General features: G+C 43.2%; 1 protein-coding gene across 2 annotated transcripts; it reads right to left on the reverse strand.

The window, feature by feature from the left end:
• Positions 1–1908: 1908 nt before the first annotated feature.
• On the reverse strand, positions 1909–16125 carry Fus (FUS RNA binding protein). 2 transcript variants are annotated; one of them, XM_048455063.3, is made up of 15 exons: positions 16098–16125; positions 14332–14356; positions 14051–14205; positions 11976–12117; positions 11652–11839; positions 11201–11414; positions 9573–9607; positions 8063–8095; positions 6671–6774; positions 5684–5813; positions 3795–3896; positions 3542–3665; positions 2635–2735; positions 2365–2509; positions 1909–2124 (listed from the first exon to the last, which is right to left on the reverse strand). In XM_048455063.3, the coding sequence occupies exons 1-15, from the start codon at positions 16108–16110 to the stop codon at positions 2085–2087; spliced, it is 1551 nt and encodes a 516-aa protein (XP_048311020.1). In that variant the 5' UTR covers positions 16111–16125; the 3' UTR covers positions 1909–2084. The 2 variants fall into 2 exon arrangements, with proteins under 2 accessions (XP_048311020.1, XP_087764526.1); XM_087908400.1 differs by lacking the exons at positions 9573–9607; positions 11201–11414.
• Between the last annotated feature and the right edge of the window lie 3459 nt (positions 16126–19584).

Genomic DNA, 19584 nt, shown 5'->3' on the forward strand with positions numbered 1-19584 from the left:
TATATATAGTATATATATAGTATATATAGTATATATATAGTATTAGTATATAGTATGTATATATATAGTACATATATAGTGTATATATATACTATATATATACAGTGTGTATATATATACACTGTGTGTATATATAGTATATATATACACAGTGTATATATAGTATATATATACACACAGTATATATACTATATATACAGTATATACAGTATACTATATATATAGTATATATACACACAGTGTGTCTATATATAGTATATATATACAGTGTGTATATATATACTATATATACACTGTGTCTATATATAGTATATATATACAGTGTGTATATATAGCATCTACTATATATAGTTAGTCAAAAAAAGCTAACTGCATCGTAGATTGTATGTACTTGGGGGAAAAATATAATTTAACTCAGAATTTTTTGACTTTGGATTTTTATGTTTTAGTTTTTTGAGACAGGGTTTCTCTGTGTAGCCCTGGCAGTCCTGTGTAGACCAGGCTGGCCTCAAACTCAAGAGATACACCTGCTTCTGCCTCTGCTGGGATTAAAGGCATGCACTGCCACCATATGGCAGAACTGAAGTTTTTCAAAGATGCCCAGCTTGGTTTTCCACTACAGTACCAGCACATTTCTGTGTTTATCCCACCAAGTTGGATAGCCCTCAATTGGTTCCTAAAATTCCTTCTCTTCCCCGGCACACACCAATACCCAAGACCAACACCATCAAGAGTTCTGAGCACACTGCATATTAAAGAGCTATGTCTACAAAAAACTCCTTTTATCCCAGATTTCATGAATTCTGAACTTTACATTCATTTATTTCCCACCTGACCTCTGCCAATAGTTGCCTTGTCTATTCTCTGTATGCCTGGAACTTGTGGTCCTCCTGCTTTGCTAAATACCAAGGACAGGCATGGGCCATCACATCTGGTCTCCAAAAGCTCAATAAATGCAATACAAATGTCATGGCAGTATCACTTCTGGGCGTACACCCAAAACAATGTTCACTACCCACTCTTTGCAGTACTACAGTAAGACACCAACTAAGAAATTTGTTTGGAGTGTTCTGAACACATGCAGGAACCACTATGCTCACCCAGAAGCTGAGCTGTATATGGTTTGCAAACATTCATGTGTGCACAGTTCTATTCAGGGCCAGATATTACCATCGGTATCTTCAACAGTTTTATAAATACTGGAGCTCTAGGACATCCTCAGAAACTAGCAAGCTCAAGACTAGCCTATGCTACCTAAAACCATATCTGGGTTTTAAAAAAAAAAAAATTTGTTAATGACACAGTTTTGCCATCAATGATGACCTGGGCACCAGAACCAACTGTCTTCATCTACCCACATACTATATACTATACCTAATCACTACTGGGGACCTAGTAATAAAAAGCTTCAACTTCAGGGCTGCAAAGACAGTTCCAAGGTCAACATAAGGATCAAGTTGTCGGATTACAATGTTGTAACTCCTGACTCCACCTCCCCCACCTTTGGTTTTTGGAGTTTCTCTATAAACAGTCAGTCCTGGCTCTCCTGAAACGCACTCTATAGAGACCAGGCTGGCCCAAGAGATGCACTTGCCTCCCCCTCCCAAGTGCTGAGATTAAAGGTGTACCCAGCGTACCCAGCTGCCTCCACCCTTTTGTTATTCAAACTTTCCTTAAAGGGAGGAATTGTAGCCAGGAAAGTACTGTATGCATGGTCCTCTTCCTGAAATCTAGGTACCAAACATTTACCTCTTTCCTAGAAACCACTCAAGAATTCCTGTTTTTTCAATGCTAGATAGAAACAAGTTATTCAAATTCCTGATATGTAAGATGATCTGAGGGAAATATTTCCCCACATTCCTAACACAGACCCCACCTCCAGAAAGTAAACTGGGGGCAGCAACAGGATTTAACTAAAATGATGGTTTTTAATGGGAACCAGAGATATGGTTACAATTATGGTAGTCTGACACACACACACACACAAAAAAAAATCCATGGGCAATTCTGAATTGAAAGTTTACAAAATAACAAGGGTTAACACTGGGTACAGGAAGAGCTGTTCCAGAACTTCAGAAGCCAAGCTAATATGGCCTCTCCCTGCGATCCTGTCTGTGCTCACCCCTGAAAGAAGAATTATCAGATATGAGTTACCAGACTATTCAATATCCTACTTGTCCCTGCTACCCAAACAAATGACTTTTCTTAAGTAAAACAACCATAAGACTCAGTTCTTAATTCTTCTACTCCCCCTTCCCAATGATGTGACCAGCTGAGCGCAATCTTATCCTAGGAAATCAAAAAAGGCAAAACTTTTTTTCCTCCCAACCTCTGACCAATTTATTTGTTTTGATTTAGACTTACCTGGAGTCCATCTTGCCAGGGCCAAAACCGCCTCTGTCCCCACCACCCCGGCCCCCTCGGAATCCCCCACGGTCCCCGCCTCGGCCCCGGTAGCCGCCCCGATCATAGCCTCCTCTGCCACGGCGATCATCTCCATAGTTACCCCCTAGGGAAAAAAATGACAATATTATCACCCTCATTCTTCTACTTTCCTACCCACGATACCCTTCTAAATCAAAAGCAAAGAGTTCTTTTTAGACTTCCATATAACCAGCTCTGCTCCCTTCTTACCCATATGAGAGCCTCCTGGTCCCCCTCCTGGACCATCTGGCTTAGGGGCCTTACACTGGTTGCATTCATTTCTCCAAGAGAAGTTCATGTTCTCACATGTACTAAAAAATGAAAGGGGAATTAATTTGGAGGAGTACAGTCCAAAACACTGAATTCACAAGACTCTGAAGGATTGTTTCTCAGCAGGAGCCAAACGAAAGTATTACTAAACCTAAACCACTACAGCCTCCTTTTCTGTGGTTAAGTTTATTTCAATAATTCATTGTTTGAAACCTTAGTCTCACTTCATTATGTCTGAACATGAATCATAATCACCTTTCTGTTCGGCATATTCATACTACCCTACAATATCCGACCCACTTAGAATCTCAGTTCTGAGTCTCATTTTATACCCAGTACTTAAGAATGCATAGGTGTAGCGGTTTGAAAGAGAATGGCCCCATGAGGCTCATGTTTGAATACTTGGTCCCCAGTTGATGTAAAGGTGAAAATGGGTAGGCATGGGACAGTACTGAAATTTCAAAAGCCCAGTTAGTGCTCTCTTACCTCATAGAAGTTTTTGTCTCATCCATGCCATGCTATGCCTGCCTGTTACATGGTCCCTACCATGATGGTTAGTCTCCACTCTAATCCTCTAAACTGTGAGTACTAAATTAAATGTTTTCTTTTATAAACTGTTCTGGTCATGGCATTTTATCACAGCAACACAAAAATGACTAAGACAAATAGAAATCTGTACTTTCCAAAACTGTAGTTATTCACTTAGGATACTCTAACTTTCCCTAAAATAAACTATTAATTCAATCTTCCATCCACAATATTTTATTAGTTTAAAAAAAATCTTCTTAACTCTTAACATAGATCAGACACATATTTAAAAATTAAAAAAAAAGGCAAATTCACTCACGGATTAGGACACTTCCAATCCCCAGCTCGTTGCTGTCCACCACCTCCACCACCTCCACTGGGGAATCCTCCCCGGCCACCACCACCACTGCCACCTCCTCCATAGCCTCCACGGCCCATGGGTCCTAAAATACAAATAGAATTATGAATCTACTTCCTTTAGGCAGTTAAGCCTACTTTTTTCAAACTTCTTTTCTTCATCTTCCACATTGTGCTTCATGACCTCTTTAAACCAGAATAAAAACATGGCTCACCTCCTCGCCCTCGGCCTCCACGACCATTTCCACCACCCCGATTGAAGTCAGCTCGGCGGGTAGCAAATGAAACCTTAATAGGATTCCCAGAAAATTCTTTACCTAAAGAAATAAAGGTAGGCAAATTAACCAAAATAAAATATATTTTAATTTGAAAGCCCTATGTTGGAATCTATTACACATCAAGGTTTGGGTTCTGGGGTTTGACACAGGATCTCACTATGTAGTTTTATGGTTGTCCTGGAACTATGTAGACCAGGCTGACCTCAAAAATTCTAAGATTTACCTGCCTCTGCCTCCCAAGTATTGGGATTAAAAACATGCTTCACCTACCTAGCTCCATTACAAGTAATTGTTTCAGAGTCAGCATATTAAAAAAAGATATAAAAAGATTTGGAGAGGGCTGGAAAGATAGTTCAGTGTTTAAAAAGCACTGCCTGCTCTTCTAAAAGGTCCTGAGTTCAACTCCCAGCAAACACATGGTAGCTCTCAGCCATCTATAATGAAACCTGGTGCTCTCTTCTGGCCTGTAGGCAGAACATTTTATATATAATAAATAAATCTTTGGGGGGAAAAAAAAGATTTGGAGAGTTGGAGAGAAGGCTGACTGTCAAGTATTAAAAGCACTGGTCAAGAGGTTCTAAATTCAATTTCCAGCAAACACCTGGTGGGGCTCATTTATCTATAATGAGATCTAGTGCCCTCTTCTGGCACACATGCATACATGGAGGCACAATGTTGTACACATAATAAATCTTAAAAAAAAAAGAAGAAAAAGATTTGGGAGCGGAAATATAGAAATCAGTGGATACGGAAGGGCCTGGTTCAGATCCCAACACCATAAAAATAATCAGGAAGAAGCCAGGTATTGGTGGTGCACGCCTTTAATCCCAGCACTCAGGAGTTTAAGGCCAGCCTGGTGAACAGAGTTCCAGGACTGTTACAGAGAAACTAGCCAAAAAAAAAGGGGGGGGTAGGAGGGCTGGAGAGATGGCTCAGAGATTAAGAGCACTGACTGCTCTTCCTGAGGTCCTGAGTCCAATTGCCAGCATGGTGGCTCACAACCATCTCTGGTACCCTGTTCTGGTGAGCAGACATATATGCAGACAGAACACTGTATACATAAGTCTTTAAAAAAAAAAAAAAAAAGCAGAGAGGAGGATGGCTTGGTGGATGAGAGTGCTTGCCACCAAGCATGGTGACCTAAATTCAATCCCATGAGCAGAGTGGAAGGTGAGAATTAACTTCACATGGTTTTTTGCTCACTGACCTCTCTCTATGCCTATACCATAGCATGTACATGCCTTATCCAGATATACAGTAAATTTTGAGAAGTGAAAGACTACTGATCTTTTAAAATTTAAGAGAAATGGGCTGGAGATATGGCTCAGTGGTTAAGATCACTGGCTACCGTCTGGGTTCAATCCCCAGCACCCAAAAGGCAGTTACCCCGCCTTTTAACTCCTGGTTCCAGGGAATCCAAAACCCTCAGACATATATGCAGGCAAAACACCAATGTATGTAAAATAAAAATAAACGAGGGAAAAAAATTAAAAAAACTAAAAGCAGACTGCCTTCTTAAAATGATTTATAAACTAATGGGGCATGAACAAAGGAGACTACACTGAAATTACAGATAAATCAATGCCAAAGGCCTATAAGATGGCTCAGCAGGTAAAGTGGATTGCTGCCAACCAGGATCACCCAAGTTCCATTCTCATGGCCCATGTGTTACAAGAACTTGATCACTCCAAGTTGTTCTCTAAACACCGCAGAGGTTTTCCCATACACAATATTAAAGACTCGGTACCATAAAACCTAAACTCCTCAAATGGACCCTGTCTCCGTAGCCCCACCCCTACCACCACCACCGTGTTTCTTATACATACCATCAAACCAATCGATAGCTGCTTTAGCAGAAGGTGGGTCATCAAATGAGACTGTTGCCTCACCCTTCAGCTTGCCAGTTTCCCTGTCTGTATACAAATTAATCATAGGCTGTCCAGTTTTCTTATTTGTCTAAACAAAACAAAAGGAATCATCAATTTTTAGAAGATACAAGCCTGTTTGGCTTAGTGTTTATACATAACCTACACACACCCTGTACATCCCTACAGGTTGAGTGTTATAGGTAGGTTCAGTGGTTACAGTACTTTCTTAGCAAAAACAATGGTACAGGTCTCAATCTTCATCATGGCAGTGAAAACTCACATTACTTGCAAGACCTAAATGTTCAATTAAGTGGCGACACCCATTATTAGACTTTGGCTCTGCCAGATATTAGAGGCACATACTTGCAATCCCAATGTTCAACTGAATTTTATTTTTTAAGACATGGTCTTTACAAAATTCTGGCTGTCCTGGAACTCATTATGCAGAGCAGGGTGGCCTTGAACTCAGAGATCACTTGTTTCTATGGGGAATAAAGGTGTGCAACCTGCACTGAACTGAAATTTAACAGTTTAAGTATACAAAACGAAACAAACAAAACAAAACCCAAGGATTATGCCAAGTTTAAAGCCAGCCTACGCTACACAGTGTACACCCTAATCTTAATAAGTCAACAAGATTGTTTTCACTACTAACAATAAACAAGACCTTTATTTTTCTTTTCCTTCATCTCTCTGTAGAGTCTTGGCTGTTCTGCAACTCACTCTGTAGACCAGGCTGGCATTGGATCAAGAGATCCATACATCAGCCTCTGCCTCCATAGTGCTGGGATTAAAGGCATGTGCTGTTGCCACCTCCCAGCACCAAGACTGTCGTTTTGACTAATATGTGAAATCTGAGAGCCTGTAAAGAAGCACTTATTGTCGTTTTGACTAATATGTGAAATCTGAGAGCCTGTAAAGAAGCACTTATTGGATCACAAGTACCTTAATAATTCCAATCTGCTTGAAGTAATCAGCCACAGATTCTATTGTAACATTCTCGCCCAGGCCTTGCACAAAGATGGTGTTGTTGTCTGAATTATCCTGTTCTGTTTGTTCAAAACGGGACAAAAGGAAAATTGAAGAGCACAGGAAAGACAAAGGTTAGCATTAGGTATACCAACAGCGTAAGTATGTGCTATTAAAGACTTCAAGCAAACACTCAGAATTCTGACCAACTAGTCATTCAATTATATTATATAAATCAAGGGTACTCAACCCATGGGTCATGCTCATTTGGGGAATCATGCAACCCTTTCAAAGGAGTCTCCTATGGCCATAGGAAAATAGATATATGATTCATAACACTAACAAAATTACAATTATAAAGTTGCAATAAAAATAACTATGGTTGGGGTACTGTTTTAAAGAATCACATAGTATTGGGAATGTTAAAAAAACACTAAAATAAAAAAATCCATCCTTATTTTAATACTTGAATATTCATCTACCTCCATTAAAAAAATTATATCTCATAACTATCCTTGAAACATTTGACACCTAACACAATACAGAAACCAGTTTCCCAACTTTCACTTAAAGACTCCTTCATAAAAACCCCCATTTCACACTAGGAGATGCATAGTGGAACATGCCTCTAATCCCAGCACTCAGAAGGCAGAGGCAGGTAGACCTCTGAATTCTAGGACAGCCTGGTCTACACTGTGAGTTCCAGGGCAACAACCATGGATATATATATACCCTGCCTTCAAAAAAAAAAATTCACTTTCAAATCTATTATACAAATTAAGAATATCATCAAGAGATATTGCTTCCCTCACACATCTTGCAATCTGGTCTTTTATTCACTAAATATTGTTTGCTCAACAATTTAGATGTGTGTCCTTTTTTCTTGAGTTTAAGACAGTCCCCTGTGTAGCCCCTGGCTATTCTGGAACTAGCTCTATAGATCAGACTAACCTAGATCTGAATTCAAGAGATCAGCCTGCTAGGAACAAAGGTGTGCATCATCACACCTGCATTAATTACGTGTGTTATTTTAAAATCACTACCACTAGTGACAGGCGGTGGTGGCCCACGCCTTTAATCCCAACACTTAGGAGGCAGAAGCAAGCGGATAGAACAAGTGCCAGTGCAGGTTCTCAAAAAATAAAACAAGCAAAACAAAAATATCACTACTAATCTTAAATGAACACTGCGACTTCCTAGAAATAGTAATTACCAGACTCACCCTAGACCTCTGGATCCAGTATTCCTGGTATTTATAGACCACTGCTGACCAGGTATAAATAACTATACCCCCTTTCCTTCTTTCCACTTTTTCCAGTTTATTTCAAAGACCACAGAGGCGAACACTGCATGAAAACATGAACTCACCAGAATCATGGCGCGATCCTTGGTCCCGAGGGCCTTAGTTACATGAAAAAAAAGAAAACAAAAACAAGGAAAGGGAGCCATTAGCTAACAGGAAAGGACAAGTAAGGCAACAAATTCACATCTAATCCAAATTCTTGAAATGTAACAGGTAACTGCTTCCAGCCTCTCTCCAAACCCTATCCCGGGGCCTGCCCAGTAAAGAAAATTCTAGGCGGGTCTCAGGGAGACACAACACAGGCCCTTTTCTTAAGATCTGTTATTTTGAGTCCCCAGAGATAATGCCACACTCCAAGAAAATGCTCTCTCCCCCAGCTAGAGCTGGGAAACGTCCTCAGCACAGATGGGGGTAGGGGCAGTTCAAACTCAGTAACTCATTTATATTAACCAACCAACTCATACATATAACTTGGTCCTGTTCTCCCACCAGAGAGACAGAAGCTCAACACCAGCAATGTGATGTGCATCCATCCAGTTTCTCCAAACTTTTAACACCAAAGACAACCCTTGTAGAAATTTTTAATTTCATCTTGAAAACCATTCTTAACCATGCTGTTTCCCCAAAGCAACAAGTAATAAAAACATACATAGTAGCTATTGTAGTTTAAAAGCATGTACCAGGGAATAGACCAGAAATCTTGTTTTCATAATACAGCCTCTATTTTTTTCCCAGACACCATCTTTAACCAACGTTTATCTAAATTCATCATATATAAATATCGTACCTGTACACAATGACACCTAAGTCATGAACCCAAGCCTTTGGCTTTAAGTGTTTAGACAAATCAAAAAAACCATTTTGTTTAACAACCAGAAAAGTTCCAGCTTACTGGGAGACTTCTCAAATTTGCCATTTTTCCATGAATTCAAGTTTGTGCTGTTTTAAACCTGGTTATTTCCCATGAGCAAACACATGCTCTCAAGATCTTTCTTGAAGCAGTCCATACCACACCTTCCTTTCCAGATCTAGTTTCTACGTGCTTGTACATAGTAGAATTGCATTGACATCACTTAGTATTTAATATAAACATATATACCAACTTTACCAGCCTCAGGGCAGGGCAATAATTCATGTCCCTCTCCCTGATTAAAACATTTGGGAGGTTGTGTACATACACACACATACACACATACATACAAACACACTCTTCTCTCTCCTTGGACACACTGATCAAAAGGATCCTAAAGTCAAGTTGGCACCACATGTTCCAGAACATTCTCCAGTTGCTCATGATGGTGTGGTCACTAAGTGCTAGAAGTGGCAACACCCATCAAGAGGCCTAAATACTTGAGTAAAATCAATTTAGTTGCAAGGCTGCTGAGAAGTTATCCCTGCCTGCCTCCAGGTTAGCACACATCTGGCAGCAGGAGGCATTCTACCCCACCCCCTTCCTGGAGGTGGTTACAGACACTTTAGAAACCTTTGACACTTAACAAGCTAAGACATCTGCAAATGAACAATCAGACAAAGCATTGCTGGGAGTTGGGAATTTTGGAAACTCTGTTCACTTACCACCAAATTTATTGAAGCCACCACGGTCACTTCCGCTGGAGAAGACAAGTTAGAAGAAAGGACATGAAGCTTCCAACAGCTACAAAAGTGTTTTGTTTTGGTTTGGTTTTTTTGTTTCAACGCTCCCCAAACATGGGTAGGTGTTTTGGGAAAAAGATTCAAGTGGCTACTAAAATATACCCCTTCCTGACCACCCTTTGTCTGACCTTTGAACTTATCACACACACGTGTGCAACTTCTCAGACATGGTTAAGGATTTTGCTTTAAAAAGTTTATCTATATCCCCTGGAAAATAAAAAAGCTCGTTTTTCCTTGGTTGTTCTTCTGACGTAGATTTTTTTTCCTCTTGTTCCAAGTGGTGGATAACCCAGCAGTTGGTTTAAAAGATCTACCCCGAATTACCCAAAAGACATTTCACACCAGGCCCCTGGGATAGCCCTGAACATTTTTTTGTATGTGGTTTTTGCTTTGAAAGCAGCAAGCAGACTCAACCCAATTCCATAAAAAGTCATAACCAAAGGCAATTTCCCCTTAGAGCAAGACACTCACAGCTAAGCCCTAGCCTAACTACTGAGCTGTTTTTGATCACCCTTCACCCCCGGGGTCACCCCTTCTACACTGTGAGAAGAGCGAAGTATTTTGCAATGTCACCTTTCATACCTGTGGCACATAAAATGCAGAGCAAGTTAACAGTCACATAACAGTTGTTTTGCTTTTTAAAGTTTTGCATTAAACACACACACACAACTAGAGTTTTCCATACGTTTGCATTTTTTGAGATTACCCCCACCCACCTCTGAATACTTACCATGTACAAACTCAAAAAAAAAACCTACTTTTTGCAAAAAAAAAGAACATCACTGACATTTTCTCCCCTTTTCAAGGAAGATAACAGGGTCCTTCAAAGTCACCAAGAGATTTGACAAACTGTTTTAACATCAAATCTAAGGTTTTACTTGAACAGAGATTCAGTTGGACAAGCGGATTTTAACTGACCCAAGAAAAGACGGACAGTGGAATAAGAAAGCAGAACACCACTGTCAAGTGTTTTTTTTTTTTGCCCTGGAAGTTTGTACACTTCAGTCAGAAGACCCCATAAATAAACCAAGTCACACACAAAATCATAGTCAAATTAGTGCAAATCAGGCTCATAATGCAAGTAACTACAGAATATAGTTGAGTAAATGCCAATTCCTAGAAGCTGAGGTCAAGTTTACCATTATTACCAATTCCTCTGGAGGACACATGGGAATACACAGAACAAGTTTCAACTGATATTTCCCAGGACTGGGATTAGTAAGTTTCCCTTGCAGAGATGTTTTTACTCCCCAGTTTCTTGCCTGAGATAACAATGACTCCAATCCACATGTATCTATGTATATTCTTTTTTGAAAATAAATGCACCAATATTCAAATCTCTACTCAAGAGCTGTAAAAGGGTTTGGGCTCCCAAGTTCTCACAAAGACATATACAAAATAGGAATATACAAAGAAACACTATTGCCCACAAACTGAAGCCTTTACATACCCCAGAGAACAATACTAACCATGCACTAGGAACTGACTTCAAAGGAGATCCATGCAACACTCCCCCACTGAAGGTACTCCCTGACTCATGTAACACCTACCCCATGCCGCCTCTGCCTCCTCGGCCACCTCCACGGCCTCTGGGTTCATAGCCACCACTGCTTCGGTTGTAACCACCTCCACCGCCCCTGCCACGGCCCCCACGGTCCTGCTGGCCTCCCCCGTAGCCACCACCGCCGCCACCACTCTGGTCCTGATTGCCATAACCACCACCGCCGCCACCACTCATGGAGGACTGATCTTGGCCATAGTTGCCTATAAAAAATAATAATAATAAAAAACGGAGCGTGTGTTTAATAGTTATATATGCTTAACACACACAAATTTTTGTTGCAATTCCCAGCGAAAGTGAGAGAATATAAAGTATCATGGAAATGGTCAATGGTCCCACTATAAAGGACAGTAAGAAACTTAGTAAACAAGAAAGTCACTGTTTTAAGGTAAGGGGCAAATTCAAAGAATAAAGAGACAAAACTGAAGACTCATTCTCACCTCCACCACCCCCTCCACCACCTCCGCTGCTGCTGTTGTACTGGTTCTGTTGTCCATAACCCTGAGGTGGGTTATAGGAGCTTTGTTGTTGTCCATAGCTTTGTTGCTGTCCACCATAGCCAGACTGTTGGCCATAGCCTCCACTCTGGGGCTGCCCATAGCTGCTGCTCTGAGAACTGCCACCGTAACTAAGCCAAAAACAAAACAAGAATTATGCTACAAAATGATCAAAAGCTTGCTTTACTTTTAGTCCATTCCCTTTTACTCAGAGATCCAACAATTTACCAAGAGCTTCTGGCCTTTCCCACTCTCATACTACCTTACCTTCCTGAGGTGCTGCTAGGAGCTGGCTGCTGGCCATAGCCAGGGTAAGAGGACTGCTGCCCATAAGAAGATTGGGAACTTTGGCTGCTGCCATAGCCTCCAGTGGAACCATATCCCTGGGGAGCTGACTGGGTGCCGTAGCCTGCTAAAAAGAAAAAATGAGTTACAAAAGGCCAGGTGTAGTACTTGTGCTCATCTTAATCCCAGCATTTGGAAGACAGAGGCAGATATCTCCACTGATCAAGGCCAAACTCGTCTACATAACCAGTTCTAGGTCAACCAGGGCTACATAAGATCAGCTGAAGAAAAAAAAAAAGGAACTGGGTAAGGAATAACTTGAAGAAAACAAATACTTTCCAATAATCACCCATTACCTGGGGAAAAAGTCTTCTTAGAGACTACTATTAAGTTTACTGACAAAGGTCGGCTGCCTGGAGACTGGGGCAGGAAGGTCACAGTTTAAGGCCAATCTGGGTATCTTAATGAAACTATTTCCAAATACTTTTTAAAGGAAAATTAACTGAACTTTGCTATGAAAGTCTTTATCAACCCATCATCTAGGTAGGGAACAACTGATACTAGGTTGTCCTCTGATGCTCACACACATGCATCATGTAACAAACATGTGTGTACTCACACGAAATAAAAATACAGTAATCACCATGACTACTCAGTTGTTTTAAAAACCTCTGGGCCAGGCCATGGTGGTGCACGCCTTTAATCCCAGGAAGGCAAAGGCAGGTGAATCCCTGTGAGTTCGAGGCCAACCTGGTCTACAAGAGCTAGTTCCAGGACAGCTAAAACTGTTACACAGGGAAACCCTGTCTCGAAAAACCAAATAAAAAACCTCTGTAGAGCGGAGCAGTAGTGGCACTCACTTTTAATCTCGGCCCTTAGGACGCAGAGGCAATTTAGTTTGAGGTTGAGCCTGATCTACAAAGTGAGTTTTAGGACAGACAAGACTACAGAGAAACCCTATCCTTAAAAAACAAAAAAATTAAAAAACCATCTCTGTCAATCTTGAAACACACCAAGCCCAGCATTTCACGCCTATAGTCCTAGAACTCAGAAGCTGTCTCAAGCAAAGGAGGAGTGACCTAGAGACATATAGCTCAGCTAACAGAGTACTTGTTTAGCATGCACATGCTCTGGGTTTGGTCTTCAGCACCACATAAACCAAGTATACATACCTTTGATCCCAGCACTCAAAAGCAGGAGTTCAAGGCCATCCTCAAATATACAGCAAGTATCTGGCCAGCCTAGCCAACTTGACATTTTGTCTCAAAACAGAAATTTGATTATTACTCTTTTGTTTATTTTTATTTCGTGTGCACTGGTGTTTTGCTTGCATGTATGCCATCGTGTAGGTGCTGGAACACTGGCTCCACTTATAGAGGATATGTTCAATTAATTGTTGCTGTCCCCCCCACCCCCCTTTTTTGAAATTTGATTTTTTGATACAGGGCTTCTCTGTGTAAACCTGGCTGTCCTGGAACTCTGTAGGCCAAGCTGGCCTCAAACTGAAGAGATTCTCACTTGTCTCTGCCTCCTGCATGCTGGGATTAAAGGTATACGCGCTACCACCACCTGGCACTTTACTCTTTAATATAGGTTCAGTTTCATTCTATCTACGTGCTACCACCACCTGGCACTTTACTCTTTAATATAGGTTCAGTTTCATTCTATCTATCCCAAATCCAGGTTTCCCTATGCCATTACTAACTGAATTTTCATGTGTTGCTATAGAGTACTTTTTGCCCTTTTGGACCTAAGGGCAAATCCCACCTCTTTGTGAATCACATCTATCAGCCAATTCCAAATGTTTTCAAGTAAACCATTTTCTTCTGTCCTAAAAATGGTTCTCTCTTTAGGAAACATGCCTTCCACAGAATGAAAATAATGGAGAAATTCATCCAAAGAAGCAATTATAAATCACTTTCTTAAAAGACTGACCAAAAACTTTAACAATTACAGATTAGTAAGAGAAAATATGGGATTTTCAGTACTGTTCAGGCTTAAGAAGTTATTAACATTCAGAAACAGTGTGTGAAGATGTATTCCACTATGAGACTCACTGTTTTGGGTCTGTCCATAAGAAGAGCCATAGCTGCTCTGGCCATATCCTGAAGTGTCAGCTGATTGGCCATAGCCACTGTAACTCTGCTGGCCATAGGGTTGATTGCTCTGTTGGGAGTAGCCCTGCCCAGGCTGGGTAGGATAGGCCCCATAGCTAGGACAGACAAAAAACAGATCAGTAAAGTTATCTTCAAATGAAAAATAAAAAACACACAAAAACAGATTAACTAAAATACTGATCACCCTTATTATCTACAAAAGCCAGCCCAGAAACACTCACCTTTGAGTTGCTTGCTGGGTATAGTCTGTAAAAGTGAGAAAAAAATCATGTTAATTCAGTTAAGACTGGAATACAATTGAAATTCAACTTAAGTACTAAGTACCTAAGAAGGGCGGTGGTGGGGCAAACCCTTAATCCCAGCAGTTAGGAGGCAGAGGCGGGTGGATCTCTTTGAATTGGAGGCCAGCCTGGTCTACAGGGCTAGTTCCAGGACAGCCAAAGGCTACACAAAAAGCTTGTCTCGAAAACAAGAAAAAAAGTAAAAGGCATTCCAGAGCAAATAAATCTACAACAATTGTAAGTAAAGCGACCGGGAACTAGGCAAGTTTTAATACAAGCAGCAAAGAATGCAAATTACTAGACACCAATAATTCTTCGATTTTTGTTTGGTCCTGAGTTAGTCAGGCCCTGGCCATGTTGAGCTGTATTTAACACCAGCCCGAGGCATCATACCAAGAAAAAAAACTAACAAAGATTTCTGTGGATAACTACTATTATCTGAAACATTGTCAAGGGACTAGTTCTGTACTTATTCAAAATTTTCTCGTTTTTGTTTTTTTTTTTTGCCGACATCTCCGAACTCACTATGTAAACCAAGCTGTCCTCGAACTAAAGAATCCCCCTGCCTCTACCTCTCTATACCTGAGACATGTGCCACCACATCATCTTTAAAGTCTCAAAAATACAGCACAGACGATCTCTAAACTTTAAAAATCCTCTCTTCTCGGGCCTCTCCAAGGCCTGCAACACACCACACCAAATAAGTACCTTTAAAAACACTTATTTACCCCGTGACCAACCTTGGAGACCGTAAGGGAAAGTGGCGTTTTAGCCCAAAGCCAAACAAGGCGGCAAAGCTCTTTGACCCCGAGTAGCCTCGAGGCTCCCGGCGACTGCGTTCCCGCCTACCGTGCGCCCGACAAGCAGAGAGCTCTTTAAACGCGCTAAGCGGCGGCTCGGCTCCATGCAGGAAACCCTGGGCCTGCCCCCGCACAAGAAAAAAAAATGACAGCCGAGAGGGTGTGGCCTCGGAAAGCGACTCCTTCGGTTTCCTTCCTGCCTCAGGAAGGCTAAATCCCTAAGTGGGAAAAGCGACAGGCCGGATCCTGGAGGCCGTTGGCCATTCCTCCCAACCTCGCGGACACGGGCCAGTTCCGGGCGTTCCTGCTCCCGCCGGGCGGCCACGGAGGCGGGAAGAGGGCGGCCCCGCCCCTTCCCGAGGGACCCGGGGAGCAGGGCGAGGCCACCACCGAACCGGCGGGCTTCCGCCGAGGGTCTCGCTACAAAAAAATTTAAAAAAATAAAAAAAATAACCCCAACCAACTCGAGGCGGGCGAGGGGGGGAAAACGCGCCGAGAAAGGGGGAGGGGCCAAAGGAGCGCGTGCGCGCGCCGAGTGCCCGGATGCAGCACTGCGACAAAGCGAGGCCCGGCACGCCGGGAGGGGGTGGGGCGAGGCTACAGCGACCTGGGGCCTCCGCGCCCCTCGCTCCAGGTCGCCAGGCCGCATCCCTCTCACCATGGCCCCCGCCCCGAGTGACCGGGTCCAGGGAGAAAGCCCTCAAACGCCGCGTCAAAGGCGCCGGAGGAGCCAAACAAAATGGCGACACCGCCCTCCCCTTTCCTCTTCCCGCCGCTTCCCGCCACAGAGGTGCGGGAGCCAACCCTCGCCCGCCACCACGGGCCCCGCCGAGAAACCCCAAGTCTGGCCGGGAGGGGATGAGGCTTCCCCGGGACGCGCCATCGCCGCCTCGCGCCCCCACATACCGTTTGAAGCCATGTCCGCGCACGCGCGCACAGGCCGCCAAGCAGCCGAGTTCCAAGCGACTGCGAAGGGACGCCGCGAGGACTGAGCGGCCCCGCCTCCCGAGGCCGCCTTAAGTACGCCTCCCGCCTACGCGCCCCGCGCACGTACCAAGTCGGGAGGAGCGAGGGGGGAGCACGGCCGGGTTCCCAGCCCTTCCCGAGGATGCAGAAAACCCCGGGGGGCAGGAGGAAAACGGATCGACCTCAGACTGGTGTTCTCGTGTGTGCTGTCGTCTACGGGATAATCGATTCGCCTTCGGCCTCCGGGACCCTCGGAGGCAGAATGGTACGACCCAGCCTCCCGCTGTGGGCGGTGCCAGGGCCCTGAGCTGGAGAGCCGAGTTGGAGTCAAGGCCTGGAGTCCGCGGGTGTGGGAACCGAGATTCCTCCCGCCGGCCCCTCGCTGGGCCCCACTTTCACTAGGGAGAGCGTGCTTCCGCCCGCCCTGGCCCTCTGGCCCTCCACCTTCTCTCCAGAAAGCATGATCTGTCTCGGTCCCTTACTCTCTCGGTTTTCACTTAGTCGTGCCTCTGCTTTCTGTTCCTTAGACCTTACCAAGATTTGTAGATTGTGACGTTTGACCTGAAAGAAGATGGGCTTTAGCCTGAACCCCGTGACCCTAGTCTGTTTCAACACTAACACATGGCTACAGCTTAAAGCTGGAAGCAATTTTTCACCTTTTTTTTTTTTATTTGCCTATCGGTGCAACCCAGCTGACCTCGAGTTCATGGTCCTATTTGCTGTAGAGCAAGGCATTCTAGACTTACAGTCTGCCTGGCTTTCCCCCTCTTCTTGTAAAGAAAATGAGTGTATCTGCCTGCTACAAATGAAGTCTGAGGATGTAGTTTGAATGACAGGGCGGTTGCTTAGTATGTGAATGACCCTGAGTAAATCTCCAGTTCCAGAGCTATGCCGAGGTGCGGGGGAGTAAGGTTGGGTCTCACAAATGAGCGCAGTAGACTAAGAACATTCCGTGAGTAAGGCAGTTCGGAGTCAGACCTTCTGATCTTTAAAGTCGAAATCTGTGAAACAAATTGCTTCTTGATTACTCGAAATAATTTAGAGCATTTAAAAGCCTGGACACGTTTTGTAAGGGCAAGGACAAATATGAAATTCAAGGGGAATTTGGAAAGATGGCTCAGCGATTAAGAGCACTGACTGCTCTCCCAGAGGACTCAAGTTCAATTCCTAGCACCCACATGGCAGCTAACAACCATCTGTAATTCCAGTCCCATAGGGTTCAATGCCCTCTTCTAGCCTCCATGGGCACCAGTATGTACGTGGTGCACATACATGCAGACAAACATCCACACAAATAAATATTTTAATGGAATTCAGGAGATTGGAGAGATGGCTGCTCTACAGAGGACACAGGGTCAGTTTTAGTGCCCACCTGGGGGCTCACAACCATCTCTGACTCCAGTTCCAGGTAATCTGATGACCTCATCTGAACTCCAAGGTCACTGGAGATGCATCTGGTGCATAGACATCAAAGCAAGCAAAACATTCATACACATAAAATTTTGTTTAAGCCAGGCGGTGGTGGTGCACGCCTTTAATCCCAGCACTCGGGAGGCCGAGGCAGGTGGATCTCTGAGTTCGAGGCCAGCCTAGACTACAAGAGCTAGTTCCAGGACAGACTCCAAAGCTACAGAGAAACCCTGTCTCAAAAAAAAAAAAAAAATTGTTTAAATAATACTGCTGTCAGAATAGTATTTACATATCAATTTTTTTATTTTGCTTTGTTAAATTTTTTTAGTTTTCGAGACAGATTTCACTGTTTAGTTCTGGCTGTCCTGGAACTCGCTTTGTAGACTAAGCTGGCCTTAACTCACAGAAATCCTTATGCCTCTCAAGAGCTGGGATTAAAACGGCCTGGCTATTTTGTTTTGAGACAGAATCTCACTATGTGGCCCTGGCTACACTGGAACTCACTGTTTACCAGGCTGACCTTGAATTTACAAGGATTCCCCCTGAATTTGCCTCCAAAGTGCTGACATTAAAGGTGTGCACCACCAAAATTTTTAAAAATTCAAAATTTTAGTGACAACCTAAATGATCATTAAAAGATCTGGAAACCAGCCAGGTTTGGAGGCACACCTTTAATCCCAGCAGAGGCAGACAGATCTCCGTGAATTCAAAACCAGCCTGATCTACAGATCAAGTTCCAGGACAACCAGGGCTACACAGAGAAACCCTGTCTTGAAAAACAAAAGCAAAAGAAAAAAATCTGGAAGAAGGATGGTAAGCACTCTGTAATCCCAGCCAGTCAAGAGTCTAAGACAAAAGAAAAAAACAGTAAACTGGACAACCCATGTTAACTATTGAGAATCCTAGCTCTATGGAGCTAAGGTAAGGCAAGAGGATCAGGATCCTAGGTTATGTGAGATTCTGTCTCAAAAAAGGAGATAGAAGCTGGGCAGTGGTGGCACATACCTTTAATCCCAGCACTCGGGAGACAGAGGCAGGTAGATCTCTGTGATTTCGAGGCCAGCCTGGTGTACAAGAACTAGTTCCAAGACAGGCTCTAAACTATAGAGAAACCCTGTCTCAGAGGGGGGAAAAAAGAGCAATTAGGTTTCTTATGGGATTTGCATATGGTTAGTTGTTCCCCTTCCTTCCATCATAATTGTATCATACCCAGGCCCAGTCAAGTACCTTAGTGCTACGGTCAGTCAGTTGAATTCTTATCTCAAGGGACCATGGATCACAGCAATTTCTTAATTTTACTGTGTCCATTGAGATTAATGAGACTCGTGTACCTCCCACTTAAATAGATTCTCTAAGGACCTTCTTTGTGGCCTAGGCTTGCTGAAAAACTGGTCTGGGGCTTTCCCTAGGAACTCTCATAGCTGGAGGGTTTTTATTGCTCTGCCTCTACAACAGGTATTGGCAGCAGCAGCAGCAGCAGCGATTTAATACCGCTACTAAGCAACTGATGCTTGCCCAAGTAAGCAGGCTTCCTCCGAGCACAGTATGGGTCAACATGCTATGAGAAAACCAGTGAGCTAGAGATGGGTAAGACAGGAGCCTGTCACAATCAACCTAAGACAGAGAGGCCTTGCGTGCTGAGGCAAGTGTTCTTGATGACAGGTAAGATGTGAATTTGTGTTTCTGCAACCTAAGACAGGCCCAGTATAATTATATAGAAAAGGAGGAGCTGTTTGGGGCTGTAGACCCTCAGACCCTGAATTTTCTATGACCTCTTGCTTGCCGGAATAAACAACTTGCTTTCCTATGCTTGCAGCTGCTCTGAGCATGAAACCCTCATGAGTTCCTGGTAACAAGGAAGTGGTTTCTGGTGGGCTTGCAGTAGAAAATCCCGAGAGCTAGGGCATGGCCGCTAAACAAGGAGATCCCTGTATAAGCTGCCCTGGAACACAATAAAGTTGACATTCTTGCTCCAAGAGCGACCCACTTATCTGTGTGTTTTTTACTCCCCAGATGC

The sequence above is a fragment of the Myodes glareolus genome, chromosome 7 (assembly GCF_982192425.1).
Source record: "Myodes glareolus chromosome 7, mMyoGla1.1, whole genome shotgun sequence".
NCBI lineage: Eukaryota > Metazoa > Chordata > Mammalia > Rodentia > Cricetidae > Myodes > Myodes glareolus.

Bases quoted from the DNA above. Each gene is read 5' to 3' on its own strand.
- Fus (XM_048455063.3), bottom strand. The intron at 11,840-11,975 runs GTAAGGTAGTAT...TTTTTGGCTTAG, and splicing joins CCTAGCAGCACCTCAGGAAG to TTACGGTGGCAGTTCTCAGA. The intron at 11,415-11,651 runs GTGAGAATGAGT...TATTTTTTATAG, and splicing joins TGGTGGAGGGGGTGGTGGAG to GCAACTATGGCCAAGATCAG.